This window comes from Hydra vulgaris, chromosome 06 (genome assembly GCF_038396675.1).
Source record: "Hydra vulgaris chromosome 06, alternate assembly HydraT2T_AEP".
NCBI lineage: Eukaryota > Metazoa > Cnidaria > Hydrozoa > Anthoathecata > Hydridae > Hydra > Hydra vulgaris.
In genome coordinates, this window is record NC_088925.1 from 30,799,527 (window position 1) to 30,823,878 (window position 24,352).

The 24,352-nt window shown below is 25.7% G+C and overlaps 1 protein-coding gene across 1 annotated transcript in view; it reads left to right on the forward strand.

Moving 5' to 3' along the window:
• LOC100209365 (SUMO-activating enzyme subunit 1) overlaps window positions 1-24,352 on the forward strand; it is a 57,569-nt gene that overhangs the window by 17,580 nt on the left and 15,637 nt on the right. Inside the window, exons 4-7 of the mRNA XM_065799844.1 lie at window positions 780-892; window positions 8,947-9,031; window positions 10,614-10,719; window positions 10,790-10,934. Of these exons, the coding sequence (XP_065655916.1) occupies window positions 780-892; window positions 8,947-9,031; window positions 10,614-10,719; window positions 10,790-10,934 (449 nt within the window). The remainder of the gene's footprint in view (window positions 1-779; window positions 893-8,946; window positions 9,032-10,613; window positions 10,720-10,789; window positions 10,935-24,352) is intronic.

The window sequence follows — 24,352 nt, forward strand, 5'->3', positions numbered from 1 at the left end:
CCACACTGAATTTAATGAGCTTTCTTTTGAAATGTCCATAAAAGTTTCTTCAGATTTATCTACCATACTTGGGTTGGGATTTAAAACAATAACAATGTAAGTCTACAAAATTTTTGAAACATAAAATTAATATAATGACTTACTTTGTCTGCTCTGCATACAATTTAATTTCTTAATGTTAATATTTCATTTAAAAAAAAAATTTTAATGCATTTGCAGTAGCCTAAGCCTACTAAAATTTAAATTTTTTGAATTTATAATAATGAAAGTACACGATGCTGCCATCTATAGTAAAAGTTCTTCTAAATTCGAAATTCTAAAAATTTCAAAAAAAACTTTTGTTTTGTTTTTATATTATGTATTTATTCCGTTTTAAAAATTTTAATTTTTATTACTAAAAACTGTTGTATTATACTACTGAGGATGACAACTTTGTTGTTGAAAAACGTTTTTAGTAATAAAAATTAAAATTTTTAGAACGGAAGAAATACATAATATAAAAACAAAACAAAATTTTTTTTTGAAATTTTTATAAAAACAGTTCTAAATAACTTCAAAAATAAAATAAGAATTAAATAATCAAAATTCTAAATTTGAAAAATCCGGAATTTGCGTTTTTGAATTCCGGATTTTTAAAAATTCAAAATATGACGGAATTTCGGAATTCCGAAATTCCGAAATCCAGATTTGGATTCACTAGCATGCAGGTATAATTTTTTCATTTTTATAATTAATATTGGTTTTTGTTTTTTAATTTTACTATTTTTATTAATTTTTAGTTAAAAATAAATGAAATATGCCATCGCTTAGGAATAAAGTTTATATGTGGTGGTATTTTTGGTTTTTATGGCTATATATTTTCAGACTTAACATCATCGCATGTCTATACAGAGTATGCTTCTTTTTTATTTGTTTTTCAAAATTTATTGAATATTTTTTCCTTTTTTCATTTCATCCAAAAATGTAAGACAAAATTTCTTAATCTAAAAGTAATTGGTTCAGATGTATAAATAATGATTTTTTTAACCTTAGTTTTCTTTGAAAACTAATAAATAAAGTTATCATAAAAATCTCTCTATATATATATAGATTTTTATGATATATATGCTATATATATGCTCCTTACATATTGTGTGAAAAAAAAGTTAAAAATTTTGTCAAACTTTGATTTTGATTCTTAAGTCCTTCAGTAGTGTGTCCAACCTCACATAAAACTTGTTTAGTCTAAACAAAGGAGAAACAGCATATCTTTCATAAAGAAGAAACAGCATATTCTAGCTGGTTAGATAGTATACCAAAAGTAATATGATTTTTATGATTTTTTTCTTTTTGATTTTTTGCTATATATGTACACAAACATAAACACACTTTCTTTAGCAGATTTTGCTGTGTATTATCCTAATACCTTTAGCACACTTTAAGTTTTAAAAAAGGCTGACTTCAATCTGGAAAAAAACAAAAACTAGAGTAAAAAAAAAAAAAAAATTTTTTTTTTTTTTGCAGTAATAAATGTCCTTTATATCTAGAAAATATCTACCCTAACCTGAACTTATAGTTGATATATCTACAAAAGTCCCTATAGATGGTTTTTTCAGTATGATGTTATGAACTAAATTTCATGCAAGGATAAGTATAGAAATATATTTGTGTGTATTTGTGTACCATATGGAATTAAGTCAGCGAAAAAAAGTCAGCAAGTATATACCAATAAAATATAATGTATAAAATTATTATATAATGTATTAAAGTTAATATATAATGTCCAAGCCTTCTCAGGAGATGTGTGCGATCACATGCCTTATATGACCATGCATATAATGTTTTGTTTTGATAACTTGGCTACAGCTCCTTGCATGTTTCAAGTTAGGGCATTTAAAAAATTCGCTGAATAAACAAATGTAAACTTAAACTAAAATTAAAATAAACAAGCCATAAGCTGGAATGAGAGATAAAAACTAAAAAAAAAAAAAATACAAAGCTAAATTATAAAAATAAAAATTTTAATGAATGATAAAATGAATAAAAAATAAACCAGAAAAAATTAAGCATTATATATATATATATATATATATATATATATATATATATATATATATATATATATATATATATATATAAATTTTTTTTTTTTTATTTTAAAAGTGTTTCATAACGAAAAATAAAAAAAAAATAAAAAAATTCAAATTTATCAAGCTTAATTACTTTGAAACTTTATTATTTAAAAATTTGAAACTGATGTTTTCTAATGTCTACGAAACAAGTAAAAATTATTCATTAGTTGGATTTGAACCCTCGGCCCTTGCCAATATAACAGTCACGCTTAATAAATGACACAATTAATCAACCTATGCGCTACATCAGCATAGTGATATAGGCAAAGTTATTAGCCTTAAACTATTAATTGAAATGCTTTTAAATTAAGTTTTTTATTAATTGAGACGCTTATAATTTAAAAAATATATTAGTTATAGGCTTTTATTTTCTCTTGTTTATCCTTTATTCATTTTATCATTTGTTAATTAGTTTCTCTTTTCAGTTTATGGTTCGTTTATTTTTAATTTTCTCTTAATAGTTAGGCTTCTTCAGTACATTTTTTAAAACACGCAAGTTATCAATATATGCAAAAGACCGTGGCCAAGTGATCATGAGGCATAAGGCATGCGACTGCACGGGTCTCCTGAGAAGTTTGTATGTAGTGAAAAATTGCTCTTAACAACTTGTTAAAAAATGACAAAATTAACCTTATGCAAAAACCATTAAATTATTTGAGGAAACTAATTAAATTTCACTGTTTTTTGAAAAACCACAAAAATACAACTTAATAGACTAGAATGCTTTTTCTTTTTTTAACTCAGAAAGTTTTTATTTTTATTTTTTTATTGTTTTTATTATTTAGTTTAATTTTATTATTTAATAGTTTTCATTAATTGTTTTACTTTTGTTATTGGTTAACTTTTTTTTGGATTAGCACAGCTGAAGGTTACATTGACTGAAATAAGTAGAACATTGACAAGGGTTTTGGTTTGGGCAGGCACTCTATCAACTTAAATATATATTTTCAAGTTTTTAAATATTTTCTGGTCTTCAATATTTTAAAAAAACATTTTATGGGAAATACGTCATTTTTATATTTTATTTAATAATTTAATTATAAAATGATTCTACTTTTTATATAACTTCACTTCATTTGAAACCCAACATAAAATACTTTTTTTTTAATAATATTAGGGAGCGATTTAATGTTGCAGGGTCTGTAGCAACCTCTCAAAATATATTTTATTGAAATTTTTTTTAAAATTCATATATATATATATATATATATATATATAATGTAATATATTCATATATTATATATATGCATATATGTATATGTATATATAAAGAGAGAGAAAGAGAAGCCTCGCAGGTGTGCAAGAGCTGAGAAAAGCTCTTCTAAAATAAACATGGCGACCCATGCAAGTTGCTCCTCTCATTGCACAAGCTATCTGTTTATTCATTAAAAAAATTACTTATTAAATACAAAATTTGATTTTATACTTGTTATCAGTATATTCTTGTAGCATTAATATTACAAGAATATATATATATATATATATATATATATATATATATATATATATATATATATATATATATATGTTGCATTTGGGAGTACGGAAGGATGTTGGACGAAAGTCAAAAGTTTTAATTACTTTTGACTTTCGTCCAACATTTGCATGTTGTCAGAAAGTTAAAACCATTAATTTAATAACAAATTAATCATTTTTTTAAAAAACCGCAAAAACACAAATTTAATTGACCAGAATGTTTTTAAAAACATTCTGAATGTTTTTAAAACATTCCTAATGTTTTTAATAATATAAACAATGTTTTTTTTTTTATTTTTTTTAATAAAATGTTTTTATTTTTACTTTTTTTATTAAAATGTTTTTGTTTCTATTTTTTTTACTGTAAATCATGCACGGATTGTTGCTACATTGACTATCTTATAGCCTGACTTGCAACAAAGTGCTGCTACATCGACTGACAAATAGCTTGACTCGCAACAGAGTGTTGCTACATTGACTATCTTATAGCCTGACTCGCAAGGGAGTGCTGCTATATCGACTAAGGGTTTGGTTGAGGCAGGCAGTCTATCAAGTAACAAAAAAAAATTTCGGTCTTGCATTTTAGTTTTTACTTTTTGTCAACAAAACGTTTTGACAACCATTTAGGAGTTATATATATGTGTATATATATATATATATATATATATATATATATATGTATATATATATATATATATACATATATAATGAGCATCACTATCATGCAGTGAAAAAGTTCTTTAGTTTTCTTTGGATTTTTACACTAACAGTATAAAATAACTTATATTATAGTTTAAGTCAACAAGTTGTTAGCCATTTGTTATAGTTAACATATAATCTCAAGCACCACAAAGAAAAATCAGTGACTGCAAAAAAAATAAACAATTGCATTTTGTAAGCAAAAAAAGTCAACCTGAAACTTGGACTTCTTTTTTTTATTTGAATTTTTTTTTTTTAATGAAAAAAACTATGCTTTTGTGGGAGCTGTAAATTGCTCCCGTAAACCATTTTAGGGGAGTGTGGAAGCTAAAGCTCTTGTTTCCTGCTAAGACCTATATATGTGTATGCATGTATATAAATATATATACATATGTATATATATATATATATATATATATATATATATATATATATATATATATATATATATATATACACATATACATTATACATACATATATAAATGCAGCATTAGATGCATGTGGATGATGTCATAAAAAAAATGAAGTTACAGGGGCTTCAGTACATACATTGACTACCAAATAGCCTGACCCACAACGGAGTGCTGCTACATCAACTGAGGGTTTGACATGGGACAGCAATCTTTTCTTTCATTATTCTTAGTTTTCATCTTCTTTTCCTAAAAATAAAGCTCGCTTTTTTACTTAAGAGCGCAAAAATGATATTAGGAAATTGTGACCTAACATATGGATTGGGTATAGTATTTACATAATATGTATACATAAATATATACATATATATATTAATATATATATTAATATATATATATATATATATATATATATATATATATATCTATATATATATCAGGCCTTGTTAAGAAGCATTACGCAGCTTGCATTTTGCTTGCGAAAAGACGATTTGCCTACGTGTTCAGCAGTTTTGCGTTACGCAAAAACTTATTTCTTTTAGAACATTTTTTATTATCTTTTGATATCGTTTATGTGACGTTTATTCTGAAGAAATAAAGTTGTAAGTAAAAGCATTTAACCGCAATTGTAAACTAATAGATTTTTTGTTAAAAAAACAGTTTGTTTAATAATTTTTTTTATTGTTAATAAAGATAAGTTAAAAAAAATAAAGTGTTTTAAGTTTTATCTTAAAGAATTAAATATATAAATGTAAAAATTATTTTTTGTCATAGTAGTTTAAAAAATGCACGATATATTTTATGGTAAATATTTTATTATTAATAAGATATTTTGTTTATTGTTAATTCAATAACGTAAAGTTTTAATGATGTTAATTTATGAAAATAAATTATGATCACGAATATGTTATCGGTAACTGATAAATAACAAAAAAAACTCTTTATTGTTTAAAAACATTTTTAAAAAGAGTTCACAAATTGAATAAGAAAAAATTTATTAACAGTTATTAAAATAATCAAAAATAATAAGTAAAATCATAAGAAAATAAACAAACACTATTTTACGTTTCATGAAAAGAATATTTTTTTCAAAATAAAATTTAGTTCATATTTGAAAAAAATAATAAAAATGATTTATTAAATAAGAACATAGATTTTATTTGTAACTTTTGTTCTAGTGAGAAAAAAACTAACTGTTTGTATGATTTTTAACGCGTTAATAAAATAACTTTAATTACAATGCGGTACTTGAAAAGACGCTAGTGACGCAATATAACTTCTAACGATGCAAAATATATTTGCTGAGTTGAGTTACTTAGAAATGCGTTATGCGTTTTCGCTACGCTGCGAAATCTCGTAACAAGATATATATATATATATATATATATATATATATATATATATATATATATATATATATGTATATATATTAATTTGCCGACCTCAATCTTTTAGAGCTCGGCATCAGGTCGGCAAAAATTATTTGATACAAAGGTTTTACCATAAAACATAGAAACAAGGTCGGCAATTTTTTGCTGACCTCAAATTCCAAGGGTGATACATATATATATATATACATACATATACATACATATACATACATATACATTTATATATATATATATATATAAATATATATATATATATATATATAAATATACATATACATACATACATATATATATACATAGACACACACACACAGCTATAAATGCTTGTTTAGATGAGAAGTATGATGTCTTAGCAGATGATCAAAAGATTATTAAAACTTTGAAAGACAAAAATTCTTTTTTAAAAACCTTAACTGTGCACATGATGTGCATATGTAAAAAAAGCTGAAGTGAGGAAAATTTTAACCTGGCAGTGAATTTGAAGAACAGGGCTCACCCATCTTAACCTCGTCAAAACAATCACACCCATGTTTACATTTTTATTTTATTTTACAGTTTAGTAACTGCAAAACCAATTACTTTTAGTTCAGTTATAAGTTAAGTTTTTAAAAAATTTTTAATTTATTTTTTCATGAAATGAAATAAGAAATTTAATGAAATGAAAAGACGAATTAAAAATTAAAATTAAATAAAACCAATAAATTATGAATAAGATATAAATGAAGTTGTTCTGATTTTATTTAAATTAAATTTTATTTACCATATATTTCACTTACTTGTCATCTTTGTTAAAAATTTGTTATGATTATTTTTTGTCATGATTGTTGACATTTTTTATTATCATTGTTGACATTTTGTGTTATCATTGTTGACATTTTTTGTTATGATTGTTGACATTTTTTGTTATCATTATTGACATTTTTTGTTATCATTGTTTTTTGATATTTTTTGTTCTTGTTGACATTTTTTTATTAATGTTGACTTTTTTTTTCTGAGTCCAATTCTCAAATACGCACAATTTTTTCTTAAATTTATTATTGTCATCATGCATTACCCACAGGGTATTTGCGACATTTTTAACCAGAAATATTCAAGGTTCTGCACAAAATTCAACTCTTGTAATTCCCTTGCCTACCAACTGTGCAAATATGTAGTATCTATGTTAACTAATAAAAAAGATATATTTTTTTATATATTTATTTATTATACTTTTAAGTCAAAAAATTTAACATTTTAAAAAGTCTGTTTATTTAGTTCTTACTAAAGTTAACAAATACTTTAAAATTTATTCTTTGTTGTAAAGTCAAAAGGTGTTTGTGGTTATTTAATGTTTAGCTTTTACTAAAGTTAATTTAATTTTAATAATAATTTAAAGTTTATTCTTTCAGTAGCTTTTTTTAAATCTTTTTAATTACTTTTATATGTGTTATACTTAGTAATAGTTGTTCATTTTTCTTAATAGAATTTTATAAATATTATAAAAATAAATAAAATGTTGTGTGCTCAATTAGCTTTATTTTTTAGTTACTATAGAAACTTTAACATATACAGTGCTTATTCAAATTATTAGAGCCACTCCACAAAAACATGTTTTTTTACAATTGAGGTATGATAAAATACAAATTTTCAGCGCATATCCATCAATATTTTATTTTAAATCATTGAATATAAAATTGCAAACACATATTTATGGGAAAACAGTAACAACTAATAGTAAATTTATCCAAAACATGACTTTAGAGCATGTTTTAAAAATTAGGTTCAATATTTAGTGACCTCGCCTTCGCTTGGATGACACTCTTGATCCTTTAAGGCATGCTTTCTATCAGTTTAACAATTTTCTTTGATTTGTGGATCTTTGTGCCACTTCTCAATCAATTTGTCTATCAATTGGCGCTTTTTTGATACCAGAACTTTTTATATATCCTGTTTTAGCAGTACCCATAAATTTTTAAAAGGGTTAAGGTCAGGAAAGTTCCGAAGCCAATCTAAGACTTTAACTTTTTGCTTTTTAAGGTATTCTGTGACTCTTTTTGTTTTGTAGCATTTTGCTGAGTCTTGCATGAACACAAAATCTTCATCCGCAACCGTTCCTTGACTTAAGGAAGCATTTCGCTTTTGAGAACTTGAAAATACTGATCTTGCTTTATCGTACTTTTTACAATATTAAGCTTTTTCCCCTTATTATGGACCAATTCATTATACTTCAGCATCTTTCACTTTTGAAAGGTATAAGAAGTTTTTCTATTCTCCAAGCACAAATCTCTTATTTTTTTAAGATCTCTAGGTGTTGTAAGCTTTTTACAACCACACTTGTTTAATTCCAAGTTGAAATTATTGAAAAGTTTTAATTTCACTCTCTCGACAGTTGCTCTGGAAACCTGAGCAATAAATTTTTTAGAATGTTCAGTATTATTAGTAGGAGATTTTTTGATAAATTATGAGGTGTAATGTCTTTAGCTTTGCCCATAATTTCAATTAATTTAATGTGGCAAACAAAAGTAAAATGAATGTTAATCCAAAAAATGGCATCCAGGTGACATAATTTGGCGTTTGCACTGTTGTAAAATCTAAGTAATATCAGTGTTGTCATCATATAAAAATAATAGCTACTAGAATTTAAGTTACATTTTTTATACAAATCATAATTCATACAAAACGTATATTTTTGTGAGTGGCTCTATTAATTTAAACAAGCACTGTAGTACCAATATGTTAGATTCACTCCATATTTGTATGTATATTTGTATGTATTAGCTCTTGAAGTTAGTAAACAGTTTTTCTCTATTTCTTTTTTTTTTATATTCTATTTTATTTTTTAAATTTTCATGTAAAGATGTAAAATTTTAAAACTTAGAGAAAAGCCAAAAATTGTAGAAGCAGTAATTGGAAATTTGAAGAAAGAAAACTCTGAATGTACTGATCCTGATTACGAAGAAAAGGTTTGTTTAGATTTTTATGATTTTTCAAGGGTGAAGGTTTTGAGTTAAGTATCTATATTTCCTGTTACTTTTTTTTTCTAATTTTATTTACACCAATGTATCAGTAACCAATCTATCAATATGATATTATTTAATTTTTATCTGCCTTTGGTTGCAGGTCTTTACAAGAAATGCAAGTAATTACATGTTTGTTCAAGCATAAAATATTTTGGTTAAGGGTCATTCAGCATTATTTCAATTGATGATATCTCAACAACCCATGTATATTGTTAGTTAAAATTTTTGCAGTTATTTATTTAATATAGACTGCAAATTTCAAAATAAAGCTGAGGGTAAAAGTGACATGGTCTGGATGATTTCATTTGGAATGACCCTTAAAACACTTGAGCATGACTGTTATCATGTTTTGACATTTTTTTTTTACATATTATAACAGCATTTCAAAATTTTGCAGAAAAAACTAAGTTTAACTAATCTTCAGAAAAAAAACATAACTAAAAAAAAAAAAGAATAAGAAATCTTAAGAAAATCAAAAATTAAAGAAAAAAAAAAAGTTCAAGTTTTTTTTAAGTTTTTTTCTGCTTAATAACATCTTAATAACATCTTTTTGCTTAATATGAAGAAAAACTGAAACCAAAAAACAAAAAGTCAAAGTTTTGACTTTAGATTTTAACATTATTAAAAATTTTTATTCTTTTTTGTATAAAAATCTTGTTACATTTAAAAATAAACAAATATATTTTACAAATAAATAGCAATTCATTTTCTCTGTATGGAGAAAAAATGTTCACTATTACAAGAACCTTTTTAAAAAACTAAATTAAAAAATTGCTCAATGAGTAATGCTCATAGCTCTAGTGTAAATAATAGATTATTTTCCTAATATACTGAGATACTGATTGATAAAAGTCATAAACAAAATTTCATATTAAGAAGTCTTTTTATTTTGGTTAAACTTTTATAATTTACAAACTGTTTTTACTTTAAATTTTACTGTTGAAAACAACAATCACCCTTAAAATAAGAAAATAGACCAGAAGAAAAATAACCAGACAAATCTTATTTTTAATTTTTATATTTTATTTTAGTTTTCCATTCATTAAGATTTCTTTTTCTTTTTTTAGTTTGTTTTTTTTCCTGAAGTTTTTTTTCCTGAAGTTTAGTTTTAGTTTAGGTTACTTTTTTCTTCAAAGTATTGAAATGCTAAATATGTATAAACATGCAAACATCTGCGGTCAAGTTGTCTAAAAAAAAAGCAAGATGGTTTTTTTTATTTTTACTTTTTAGAGTTCGAGGGTCATTGCAGGAGACAGTAGTTTTTTTTCCAACCCTTTCAAATCCCCTTTTTCAAAACCCATTCAAACTGATAGCACAGTTTTTAGCTGCTTTACAAACATACAATTTGCTTTTTAGATAAACAATAGTGGCATTATGAGATTTAATTACCAGACAAACTAGTGATACGCTATTATTTCCATTTTTATTTTGGATACATGTTTTTCATTAGTTGTAGTTTTGACATTAACAATTTAAAATTTTAAAATTTTTTTTACAATGTTATCAAGCTAATTAATATTCATAGGAAACTTCTTTCTGTTCATTATCTGAGGCACTCTCTGTTCCGTTATTTGAAGGAAAAAGTTTACGACAAGCCAAACAAATCAGCAAAGTCTATCTTGTTATGCGAGGCAAGTTTTTTTTATAAAAAATGATTTTATTTTTTTTTAATAATAGTTTATTATCTCTGTAATTATTTAGTTATGTTTGAATATCACACAAAATATAAAACATATCCAACTGAAATTAAAAGCTCCCATGAAATAGAGCAGCTGCTTGAAGTCCGCAATGAAGTCTTTGAGAAACTCAAAATTGACAATGATTTATTATCTGATGATTTTCCTAGGTATTTTTTCTTTGTTATTATATATAAATATATATATATATATATATATATATATATATATATATATATATATATATATATATATATATATATATATATATATAATATCACATATATATAATATGATGTATATATATATATATATAAAATATCACATATACATAATATGATGTATAAATATATATATATATATATATATATATATATATATATATATATATATATATATATATATATATATATATATATATATATATATATATATATATATATATATATATATATATATATAGAACCCTTAGATGTTGTCCGAAAGTTTTTTCCATATTTTGTTGACAAAAAGTAAAAATTAAAATTCAAGACCGGAATTTTTTTTTTTTAATAATGATAGACTGCCTGCCCCAACCAAACCCTCAGTCGATGTAGCAGCACTCCCTTGCGGGTCAGGCTATTTGTCAGTCGATGTAGCAGCACTCCCTTGCGAGTCAGGCTATTTGTCAGTCGATGTAGCAGCACTCCCTTGTGAGTCAGGCTATTTGTCAGTCGATGTAGCAGCACTCCCTTGCGAGTCAGGCTATAAGGTAGTCGATGTAGCAACACTCCGCGCATGATTTACAGTAAAAAAAATAAAAATAAAAACATTTTAATAAAAAAAATAAAAATAAAAACATTGTTTATATTGTTAAAAACATTCACAATGTTTTAAAAACATTCAGAATGTTTTTAAAAACATTCCGGTCAATTAAATTTGCGTTTTTGTGGTTTTTTTATATAACAATTAATTTGTAATTAAATTAATGGTTTTTACTTTCATCCAACACGGAAATGTTGGATGAAAGTTAAAAGTAATTAAAAGTGACGTATATGTTGGCGTAAGAATTACTTTTTTCCTTCCGCTCTTCCCAAAGCCAACAAACTATAGATCTATATATATATATATATATATATATATATATATATATATATATATATATATATATATATATATATATATATATATATATATATATATATATATATATATATATATATATATATATATATATATATATATATATGAGATATATTTGTTTGAAAGTTTGTATTCTTTAAGTATTATATCTTCTTTTTTAACTATTTGTATTTAAAAATATATTTATATATATTAGTAGAAAATCATTTGACACATTTTTCATTTAACATTGTGTTTCATCAATAAAGATTCATCAGAAATGAATGTCTTCACTACTAGAAATCATTTTTCACACATTTGTGGAATATGCTGACTCTATTTTAAAAAGAATTCTTTAGAATTGATTACTTATGCTTTTGTTTAAAAATATTTTTTACAAGGGGGATTTAATGTAATTATTCTTTGAGCTCACTTATTTTTATAGTTTTTTAGGAGAAACTTATTTTCGTGCCTGCATTTAGAAATCAATTCTTTTTTTGTTTAATAAACATTCTTGGTTTTTGTTTAATAAACATGTGTAACGATTTCAAATTTTTCTTGTAGACATAGTATGCATATTTTGGAAATATCGTTATATGCAGGTGCTCTTTTAAGGATAGACCAATTCAGTATAAAATCATCAATATTTTTATCTTTTGATTCTCATATGTATTTTGACAGCATGGTGTATTTTGAATACTTTTTGTTTATAAAGTATTGCATATTATAGCTGTTAAGCTAATATATGTTAATCAGGTACATTTTTAGAGGAAACAACACATTTATATACCACATTTTTCGATAAACAATTTCCATCCATTGGACAATTGTTTTATTGTTTACAATTATAATTTTCTGTCATTTTTTCGTTTAGGATTTATTTTTTGTTTAACAAAGCATTATTGTGACCTTTTATAATTCTTTCCATATTTTTTATATTATATTATATTTCCATATTTTTTGCGCAATTTTGATTTTGTGCTAACTATATTTTTGATTTAAAATTTTATGTAATTTATTAGACAACGGGAAATGCTTATGGACCAATTTTGAAAACTCTTTTCTTATGTTAGTGGAAACATTTTTGTTATAGGGGGTTAACCAAATTACATTTCTAGTTCTATTTCCCTTTTTTGTACCCTTTTCTTCAGGGTTAAATTTTAGTTCAAAATTTTAAAAACCATTTATTTTAAGGGCATCTTCAAAAATTTATTTAGAGGAATTGAATATATTTTCATTAGAGGAATTTTGGTTTAGCCTGTAAATAATTGAAATTGCGGTTTGTTTTTGAATTTAGATGGATATCAGCTATGCAATCCACATTTTCATTTGATCCATCAATGTCGGGCAATATTTTGCTGTCCCAATCAAGCAATAGTGGTCCACCCAAAGAAAATTCTCTTTCATCCATTGCAGCAGCCCATTGTTGAATCTATTGATGTGCACGCCATGTACGCCATGTTGAATCTGTTGATGTGTACACACCATGTATGCCAACAATGTTGGTGTACATTGCTGCACACATCAACAGATTCAAACAGGCAATGAAACAGAAAGTTCACCTTCTGTTTCATTGCCCTTTGTCATGCATTCTTTATATCTCATTTTCACCTTTCTCTCTCCTTCCTCTCATTGCCTTTTCGTATTTTCTTTTGCTGATGTCTTAACATCTACTCATCCTGCAGAAAAAAACATCTTCTCTTTGCATGCAAAGGAATTCTCAATCTTCTTCGTTCTGTATTTCTGTCATCGCATCCTTTGTTACAATATCAAACAATTCTTCTAAGTCACCTTCAAACATGCCTTATTTCATCCTTTCAATTTAGCAGGCTGAATACCTATAACAAATGGACAAAAACAAGCCATGTGGAGCAATGATTCTACAAACTTAACTTTTCAGTATTGTTTTTTGGACCACCCTAATATATATGTATATATATATATATATATATATATATATATATATATATATATATATATATATATATACATACATATATATATATATATATATATATATATATATATATATATATATATATATATATATATATATATATATATATATATATATATATGTATGTATATATGTATGTATATATATGTATGTATATATATGTATGTATATATATGTATGTATATATATATATATATATATATATATATATATATATATATATCTTCTATAGCGCATTTAAATAAGCATTTGCTCACTTGTTTTGCTTATCTTTATAGCATACAGCATTTTCAGAAAAAGAAAAAAAACACTAAGAATAATGAAAGAAAAGATTGCTGCCCCATCCCAAACCCTCAGTCAATGTAGCAGCACTCTGCTGCGAGTCAGGTTATTTGTCAGTCGGTGTATGTACTGAAGCCCCCGGCAGCAGGCTATTTCAGTGTGACGTCAGAGTGCTCATCTAAACAAGCAATTTAAGTTTATATTATATATATGCATATATATAATATAAACTTAAATTGCTTGTTTAGATATATATACATATTTATATATGTATATTTATATATATATATATGTGTGTATATATATATACATATTTATATATGTATATGTATATATATATATATATATATGTATATGTATATATATAAATATATATATATGTATATAAATATATATATATATATGTATATATGTATATATGTATATATGTGTATATATATATATATATATATATATATATATTATAAATATATATATATGTATATATATATATATATATATATATATATATATATATATATATATATATATATATATATATATATATATATATATATATATATATATATATATATATATATATATATATATATATATATATATATATATATATATATGGGTAGAATTCAATAAATACGGCTGCGTATAAACTTTTAAAAACTCTCAAAAACACTTTCAAAAAGAAATTGATTTTCTAATAGACATATTTGTTGAAAATGGCCACAACAAGAACATTCTAAATAATATTACTATAGACTATTTAAAAAACGGTTCAAAAAACACCACATGTCAACCATTAGATACCCAACCCTTTATAAAACTACCTTGGATACCAATTGTTGGTCCAAAGCTTCGTAAAGAATTTCGAAAACAAAACATAAAAGTTATTTTCACATTTACTTCCAATTTAAAAAATATTTTTTGCAACAATAAAACTAAACTACCACTAAACACAGACCCTGGCGTATACCAGCTAAAATGTTCATGTGGTTCGATATACATTGGTGAAACTAAAAAGAAGGTGATATCGAGATGTATTGAACACCAGAAAAACAGCTTAAAAGAAAAATGGTCCAGTTTGGGTGCAACTGAACATTCCAAAACATGCCATGGTAAGTTTGATTGGTTGCACCCCAAAACATTATCTGTAGCCCCAGAATATCGAACTCGGAAAATCAGAGAGTCACTCGAAATAAGCAAAGCTAGGGTTCGACAGGAGTTGAGAAATGGTGATGTGGTTCTCAATCGGGATGATGGTGATAACGTGACAACTAAAACCTGGGGGCCATTTTTTAATAAAATCTGCTGACGTCAGTTATTTGAAAAAAAAAAATTTTTGTATTATATTTTGGCTTTTTAGTGTTATCTTTTTAACGGTTTGTTTTTACTATAACGATTTCTTTGTAACTATTTTATTTATTATACCTGATGATGCTGATCATGATAGATCAGCGAAATATATCGAAATAATTATATATTATTAAAAAATATATATATATTTAAATAAGTTTATACGCAGTCGTATTTATTGAATTCTACCCATATTTTAACGTATAACAAGAAAATGACTTTTAAAGATTATATATATATATATATATATATATATATATATATATATATATATATATATATATATATATATATATATATATATATATATATATATATATATGTATTAGGGTTATTCAAAAATAGGTCATGTCAAAAATTTAAAAAAAGCCCTAGCTTATGATCTGCCCTGACCCCAAATTAGTACTTAAAATTTTTTACAAAAATTTTTTGAACATCGGAAAGGTCACAAAGGGCAAAAAAGTCAATTTTGGCCCTGTTTCTAGGAAAACTTTACCCTACTTGTGGGACCCTTAAATTTCAACCAATTTAAAAAATAAACTATCCAATAACATGGTAATGAGTTCTACAACTTGAGTTTAAAGGGCTCTTTTCATAAAAATTTCTTTAAGTAGCTTTCAGAAAAATGATAAAACATTGAAAATCATCAAAACATAAAATATTTGTTTAAAAATAATAAATATTTGTTTGAATACAATAAAAAAAACTTTACCAATACAAAACAAAAACTAACAAGTGTTTCAAAAATAAATTGGATTAAAAAGTATATATTAAATGATATTGAGTACAGCTTTGGCGTGATCAAACTTTTTTCTACCATTTTGATTTCGCCAGTACACATGAGTAAAAAGAAACATATCTTGTCTTTTCTCTTCTGAATGTACTTTTTTAACAAGTTGTTGAACTAATTTGACTGTTCTTTCTGAACAATCATTCACAACATCAAGATTTATGATGGTTGTTTTAAATTCTTGATAGAAATCATTTAAAATCCAAGACTCTGGAGATAGCTTCATTCATTGAACCTCAGCTTTTCCATGACCAAGCATGTCAAATACAAGACAGGACTAGTGGAACTAAACTCAAACTGGGAGGCTCATCCTAAAAAAGTTTAAACTCATTAGAGTGTCTTTACCCAACACCTTTCTTTATAAGGAATACTCCTCTATAGGAGCTCATTTTAAATCAAATAGTCTCTTAGCCATGTCCCCACGTTCTTTACATTTCTGATCTGCAATTGCTATAATGACTAAATATGGGTCAAGGTACTAAGTATGTCTCATTATGGATTTAGAAACAGCTTGAACTCCAGCTTTATTCAATTCCTCAAACCTTTTTATCTGTCAATATGCTTTCATATCCTAATAGTTAATATCAATGTTTAATTTAAAAATAAATAATATATCTATTTTATTCAAAGTTATATCTTTATTTTAAAACAATTATTCAGACCACGTACCTGCGTCGAAGCAGCTGAACTTAGCTTCACTCTAAGAAACTATTCAGTGTAAAAAATGGAAAGGAACTTTGTCATTTCAGTGATGTCATCTCTTCTCTCTTCATTGATTTCAGGGGTTTTTTCCATAAGTAGAAACAGTTTTAGGAAAATAAGCTTTTACCCATGAATCTGGCATGATGAACAGCTCCAGGGTTGTGAAGTTTAAGTCTGTTGGTGTGTGAGCCGATTCCTGATAATCTTACGAAACTTTCCATCCTAAACAAATTTTTTTCCTAAGTTATAATGACTTAAATAACTTACAACAAAATTATAAAACTGGAAAATTATAAGTGAAATACTACTTTACTATACTATTTTAAATAGTAAGGGATAATTAGATTTAATTGAATTAATTTATGAAGCTTTTATTACTTACCTGCTTAAAAACTTTAGTGCTAATTTTATATCTGCAAAATTGAATAGTACTCAGCCTTCATTCATTGAACCTCAGCTTTTCCATGACCAAGCATGTCAAATACAAGACAGGACTAGTGGAACTAAACTCAAACTGGGAGGCTCATCCTAAAAAAGTTTAAACTCATTAGAGTGTCTTTACCCAACACCTTTCTTTATAAGGAATACTCCTCTATAGGAGCTCATTTTAAATCAAATAGTCTCTTAGCCATGTCCCCACGTTCTTTACATTTCTGATCTGCAATTGCTATAATGACTAAATATGGGTCAAGGTACTAAGTATGTCTCATTATGGATTTAGAAACAGCTTGAACTCCAGCTTTATTCAATTCCTCAAACCTTTTTATCTGTCAATATGCTTTCATATCCTAATAGTTAATATCAATGTTTAATTTAAAAATAAATAATATATCTATTTTATTCAAAGTTATATCTTTATTTTAAAACAATTATTCAGACCACGTACCTGCGTCGAAGCAGCTGAACTTAGCTTCACTCTAAGAAACTATTCAGTGTAAAAAATGGAAAGGAACTTTGTCATTTCAGTGATGTCATCTCTTCTCTCTTCATTGATTTCAGGGGTTTTTTCCATAAGTAGAAACAGTTTTAGGAAAATAAGCTTTTACCCATGAATCTGGCATGATGAACAGCTCCAGGGTTGTGAAGTTTAAGTCTGTTGGTGTGTGAGCCGATTCCTGATAATCTTACGAAACTTTCCATCCTAAACAAATTTTTTTCCTAAGTTATAATGACTTAAATAACTTACAACAAAATTATAAAACTGGAAAATTATAAGTGAAATACTACTTTACTATACTATTTTAAATAGTAAGGGATAATTAGATTTAATTGAATTAATTTATGAAGCTTTTATTACTTACCTGCTTAAAAACTTTAGTGCTAATTTTATATCTGCAAAATTGAATAGTACTCAGCCTTTGTTTATTAATTCAGAAAAAAATTGGAGTTGATAATCTTTTTAAATCTTGATTTTCAGTATCTAGATCATTCCAATGGTTCTTAAGAACTTTGAATAATTTGTTTTCTGGTCCTGAAATATAACTGCTTGGATAAAGCTCTCAAAAAATGGGTAACATGATGCTCAAAAATATGGTGTCGACATGCAGTTTATAACATAGGGCACTGTAAGTGCATAATGATTCTGCTACAAGCTCCTTTTACTTTACCTGTGTTAGCGCTAGTGGTAACAAACAAAGACACTGAACTTTATCCTCTAATCCAAAGTTAGAAATAAGTTCTTCTATAGCTTCTTTTTGATGTTCTCCAGAACCTGAGTGAATTGCTGGAATTCCAACTAACTGGGTTTGTCCTTTAATCCTAGCAAGAACAGCTAACCTATCTTTTAAAAACTGTTTTTCTTAAGTAGGTTCTTTGACAATTTTTCCATCAAGATAAATTGTTATTAGAGAATTTAAAGGTTTACAAAAATTGAAATGTAAGATATTTTAAAAATACCCACTAAAAGCCCCCTTTTTGTTGAAAAAAACAAATACTTTGAATGTTTATTTATGAAAAGTGCCCTTAAACTCAAGTTGAGAGCTCATTACCATATTATTGGACAGTTTGTTTTTTAAATTGGTTGAAATTTAAGGGTCCCGCAAGTAGGGTAAAGTTTTCCTTAAAACAGGGCAAAAATTGACCCTTTTGCCCTCTGTGAGGACCTTCCCGATGATTAAAAAAAGATTTTTTAATAATTTTAAATACTAATTAGGGTTCAGGGCAGATCATAAGCTAGGGCTCTTTTTAAATTATTGACATGACATAATTTTGAATAACCCTATATATATATATATATATATATATATATATATATATATATATATATATATATATATATATATATATATATATATATATATATATATATATATATATATATATATATATATATATATATATGTATATGTATGTATGTATATATATATATATATTTATATACATATATATATATACATATATATATATATATATATATATATATATATATATATATATATATATATATATATATATATATATATATATATATATATATCAATATATGTATCAACCCTCGGAATTAAGAAAAATGAGGTCGGCAAAAAATTGCTGACCTCAAATATTTTAAGGTTGGCAGTTAGGTTGGCATTGCCGAATGCTGACCCTAATTCCGAGGGTTGATATATATATATAACATGCATATGTAGTTTTAATTTTCGTAAAACTCTAAAGGCCACTGATCCCTCTAACTATTGCCTAATCAACTTTCTTACTATTAACTAATCTTGGCAAAGTTTTTGAATTTTTTTATATATCAAACTTCTAATATCTCATTTTGAGTTTAACAATATACTGAAAATCAATATGAATGTAATATCTCCTTTGTGGTAACTTAGGGCTTGCAGTGGTGTGTGAATTTAAACCCAAACAAAACTCATTTGTTTACTGCTTATACGATTTAAAAACATGGGCAAATAAAAATTTCAATATATATGTTATATTATACAGCAATTTACAAGTCTTTAAATGGAATCAAACTATTAAAATGGAAAAGATTTGTACATAATACTACTACCTGAAATTGAATAAATGTGTTATTTGCATGTAAAAATGTGGTCCTCCTAAAACATTAGTAACTTTTTTATAACTTTAAAAAAATTAATTAAATCAATACTTCGTGGCATCTTTTCGGCATAGACTCGATGATTTAATCACATTTTTTGTGTAATCTTATTCCACATGGCTTCAATAGCTCATTTTAAAGTTTGTGTTTTAGAAAAAGTTCAGCTTTATGCCATGAATTTTTAATTGGGTTGAGACCAGCTAATTGAGCTGGCCACTTCATTAGTTCAATTTGATTTTTATAGTCCAGTGTCTATAAACATTTAAAAATTCAGTTCTAGCTTTTTGATTCTTTGGAAAAATGAAAAGTGTTTTTGCTATTCTGAGGCTCAGAAGTTCTGAAAGTTGTAACTATCTGCAAACTGTATTTTCTGAATTCATTAGTGTTGTAAAAAGGATTCTTTCTGACATGCATGGTCTTCTACTCTCATGTTCTGTTTGTTCACTTATTGTTCTGCTGTTTCACTTGTTAATGGAGTACTTGGTGCCTATTTCTTATTGTTTAACTCCTTTCTTATAATCTTTGATAATACTTGTTTCTTACAATTATAAAGGACCAATATCCAAAAAACAGATAATTCAAAGTTCTCTTACCAAAACATTAAAATACCAGTGCATCCAAAAAAAATGCATTTATTCATTTTGAGGTAATTGTATTATGTAAAAATCTTTTCCTTATATCATCAGTATATAAGGGAAATGCATTCAAAAAACATCATTTTGAGGTAATGAAAAAATAAGTTTTTGTGTAATAACTAATAAGTTTTTGCGTAATAGTTGAAATAAAAATCTTAATAACTCATTAATAATTGATTTATTGAATTTGTGTGGTATATCAAATGATAAAGAATTTAAAATACTAAATAGTGGTATAAACAACTCCATACTGCCAAAAATGGACTTAGCGCATTTCCCTTGTATAACGACGATATGTAACATTTATATAACAAGTTGTTTCTGTTTAAAGAGTTTTTTTTCTAGAAAAAAGGCAGTATTCAGTAAGTGAAGTTGGAAAATTTTTTAATTAGTTGCTTATGTTTTAGAGGACAGTACAGCTATTGCTATATTTTTAGTATTCCTATATTGATAACTAGCAACACTCCTTCTGCGTGTTGACATCTTTAAGTATTCTCTTATTATCCTTCACTACTTACCTATCATGGAAACCATAGATACAATTGATTGCAAAATTAGCATCTACTAAAGTTGCCTCTCTTTTTCGTGTTCACTATTTTTTTATTCTTGATTTCAAACTCTCTCTCTCTATATATATGAATATAAATATATATATATATATATATATATATATATATATATATATATATATATATATATATACATATATAATATATATATATATATATATATATATATATATATACATATATATATATATATATATATATATATATATATATATATATATATATATATATATATATATACATATATATATATATATATATATATATATATATATATATATATATATATATATATATATACATATATAAATATATATATATATATATATATATATACATATATATATATATATATATATATATATATATATATATATACATATATATATATATATATATATATATATATATATATATATATATATATATATATATATATATATATATATATATATATATATATATATATATACACACACACACACACAGTGAAGAACCCAGTCTTGTATTCAAATTTTTTTTTTTTTAATATCTTTGCTTCCAACAAGGCTGCAAGCAACCACTATTAGAGTTGGAAGTTACTGGAAGAGAAAAGATGAAGATTGTAGAGCAAGATAATGATTGACAGACAACTTAAAAAATTGCAAATTATATGAATCAGGAAAGCAAGATGAAGGAAGCGAATTCCAAAAAACTGATGTTCAAGGAAAAAAACTAGAGGAATAAGAGTTTTTTAGAGCATTTAGGAACAGTCACAGAAAAATGATGAGGCTTAATTAAATGACGAGTAACACAAGAATAAATTTTAGTAGATGGCACAAGAGACGCTAGCTCTTTAGAGCAGTGTCCATTATAGTATTTGTAGAAAAGAGAAAGCAACATTACGTCGATGTGATAACGGTTGTAGGTTGGCTGCAAGAGCAGGTCCAACTATGTTTACAATGCGTTTTTGCACCTTGTCTAAAAGAGAAAAGGCATCATTGGAAGATCCGCCCCAGATATGGCAACAGTATTCCATACAAGACCAAATTTGAGATTTATAGAGATAGAAAATAGAATCTGAAGTACGAAAGTGTCAAGCTCGATAAAGAGAAGCAATCTTAGCAAATGCTAATTTTGCAATGGGTTTGATATATGGTTTCCAAGAAAGATCGGAAGTAAGAGTTAATCCCGAAAGAAGATGAAGGGTAGATGACTTCGTTCATAAATATAGGAAGATCTAAATTATTGTGATAACGATTGGCTGAAAAAAATTGAATTTATCTGAATTAAAGTTCACCAGCCACTCTGTAGCAGGAGTGAGATCCTTTTCAAGCTCAATTCCCTCTCCAAGCAATCAGAGAGTGTTGACTTCTCATCATTACAAGAATAAATGGTAGTATCATCAGCGAACATTGTTGCCTTAGATGTGAGAAAATTTGGAAGATTGTTAATGTAAATTAAAAAGAGTGTAGGGCCTAGTATTGAACCTTGAGGAACCCCTGAATTTACAGAATATGAAGAAAAATGACTATTTGAATAAAAAACATAAGTGTTTGTTAAACATATTTACTATTATTTTAATTTTAAAATTTTGACTTAAATATTATCAAAATGTTCATTTAACTTTTACTAAAGGTTAATCATTTTTAAAGTGATTTTATGGCGCCTTTTAAATTAAAGATAATTAAAGAAGAGATAATTAAGGTAAACATAATTTAAAAAATGTTATATATCTTTGATTAAGAAACATATATTTTAAAAAACATATTATATTTTTTAATCATTTAGTATAATTTAAAAAATTATGTTTAATAAATAAGTTACATTTACAATGGGTTATTTTAAACAGATCTTAATAAAACTTTTTTGTAAACTAAAGTAGTAAGCTAAAGATCAAAAGTTCATTCATTCAGAAGTTAAATTTGCGCGATTAAGACTGAAATTTTTTACTTTTGTACATTTATTATCAAAAGCAGTTTTTTTTATTTTTTTTTTATTTTTTATAATTCACCTCTCCAAGGCCGAGAAGGCCACTACAGATGAGGAGGCTACTTGTGATTATAACCCTCTCTCAACTCTATAACTCCAAAACACAAATCTTGATGATCAAGGCTGCTGCGCGGAGAAACAAGTTGAGCATAGCACTACCAGGGTTTGTGGTGGAAATCAAACTTGGAACCTCTCGCTTATGAAGTGAGAGCTCTACCACTACACTACTACCGCATTTACTCTTGAGTCTACTCTTAATTTCCAAAAACAAAAGTTAACTATACTCAGAATAGATATTTTAAAATTGTTCTATCTTTCGAAAAAGCAAATTTTTTTATGCATTCCATTGTTATAAAATTTTGCAACAAGTTTTTAAAATTAAGTTTCATAACGACTTTCATTTTTTTATTCACCGAATGACGGTTACGTCACATAGTTATGTAAAAATGTCATGTAATTATGTAAAAAAGCAATTTCTTTTTAATTAATTTTATTGGCCTGAAGAAAAATTGAGGTAGCTAAAATAAACTGAAAATTATTTATATACTACTGTATTTAAAACTGAAATTTGTTTTTCTTTTTTTAATAAAAAAGCAAAAGAAAAGTTAAAAAATAAAAATAATTTTCAGACGCTTTTTTTTGGGCGCCCATACCGCTCCTTATCGCGGTACTAAAACAGGTCTGGGTTTGTCCCTGATATATATATATATATATAAAAAGAGAGAAAGGAAATAGTTGACAGGCGACTTGAAAAGTTAAAGGCTGTATAAGTCAAGAAAACACGAAGATGGTGAGAGAGTTCCAAAGAATTGAAGTGCAGGGGGAAAAATTAAATAAATAAATGTTTTCACAGCATGAAAGGACAGATACGCTAAATAGATGCAGCTTCACTCAATAACAAATCAAGCAAGATTGAGTTTTAGTAGATGGAGCTAGAGATGATAGTAGCAAACATAATCGTGTTTGTAGAAAAGACAAAGAGATGCAACCTTATGATGATAGGAAAATGGCTCAGGCTTGACAGATAGAGCAGGACCAACTAGATTTACGTTTTTGGACTTTGTCTAGAATAGAATGAGCATAATTAAAAGATCCAGCCTAAGTATGATAAAAGTATTCTATACAGGGTAAGAGATTATTAGAATAAGAGATTTGTAGAGAATGAAGTCAGGAGTAAGAGAATGGCGA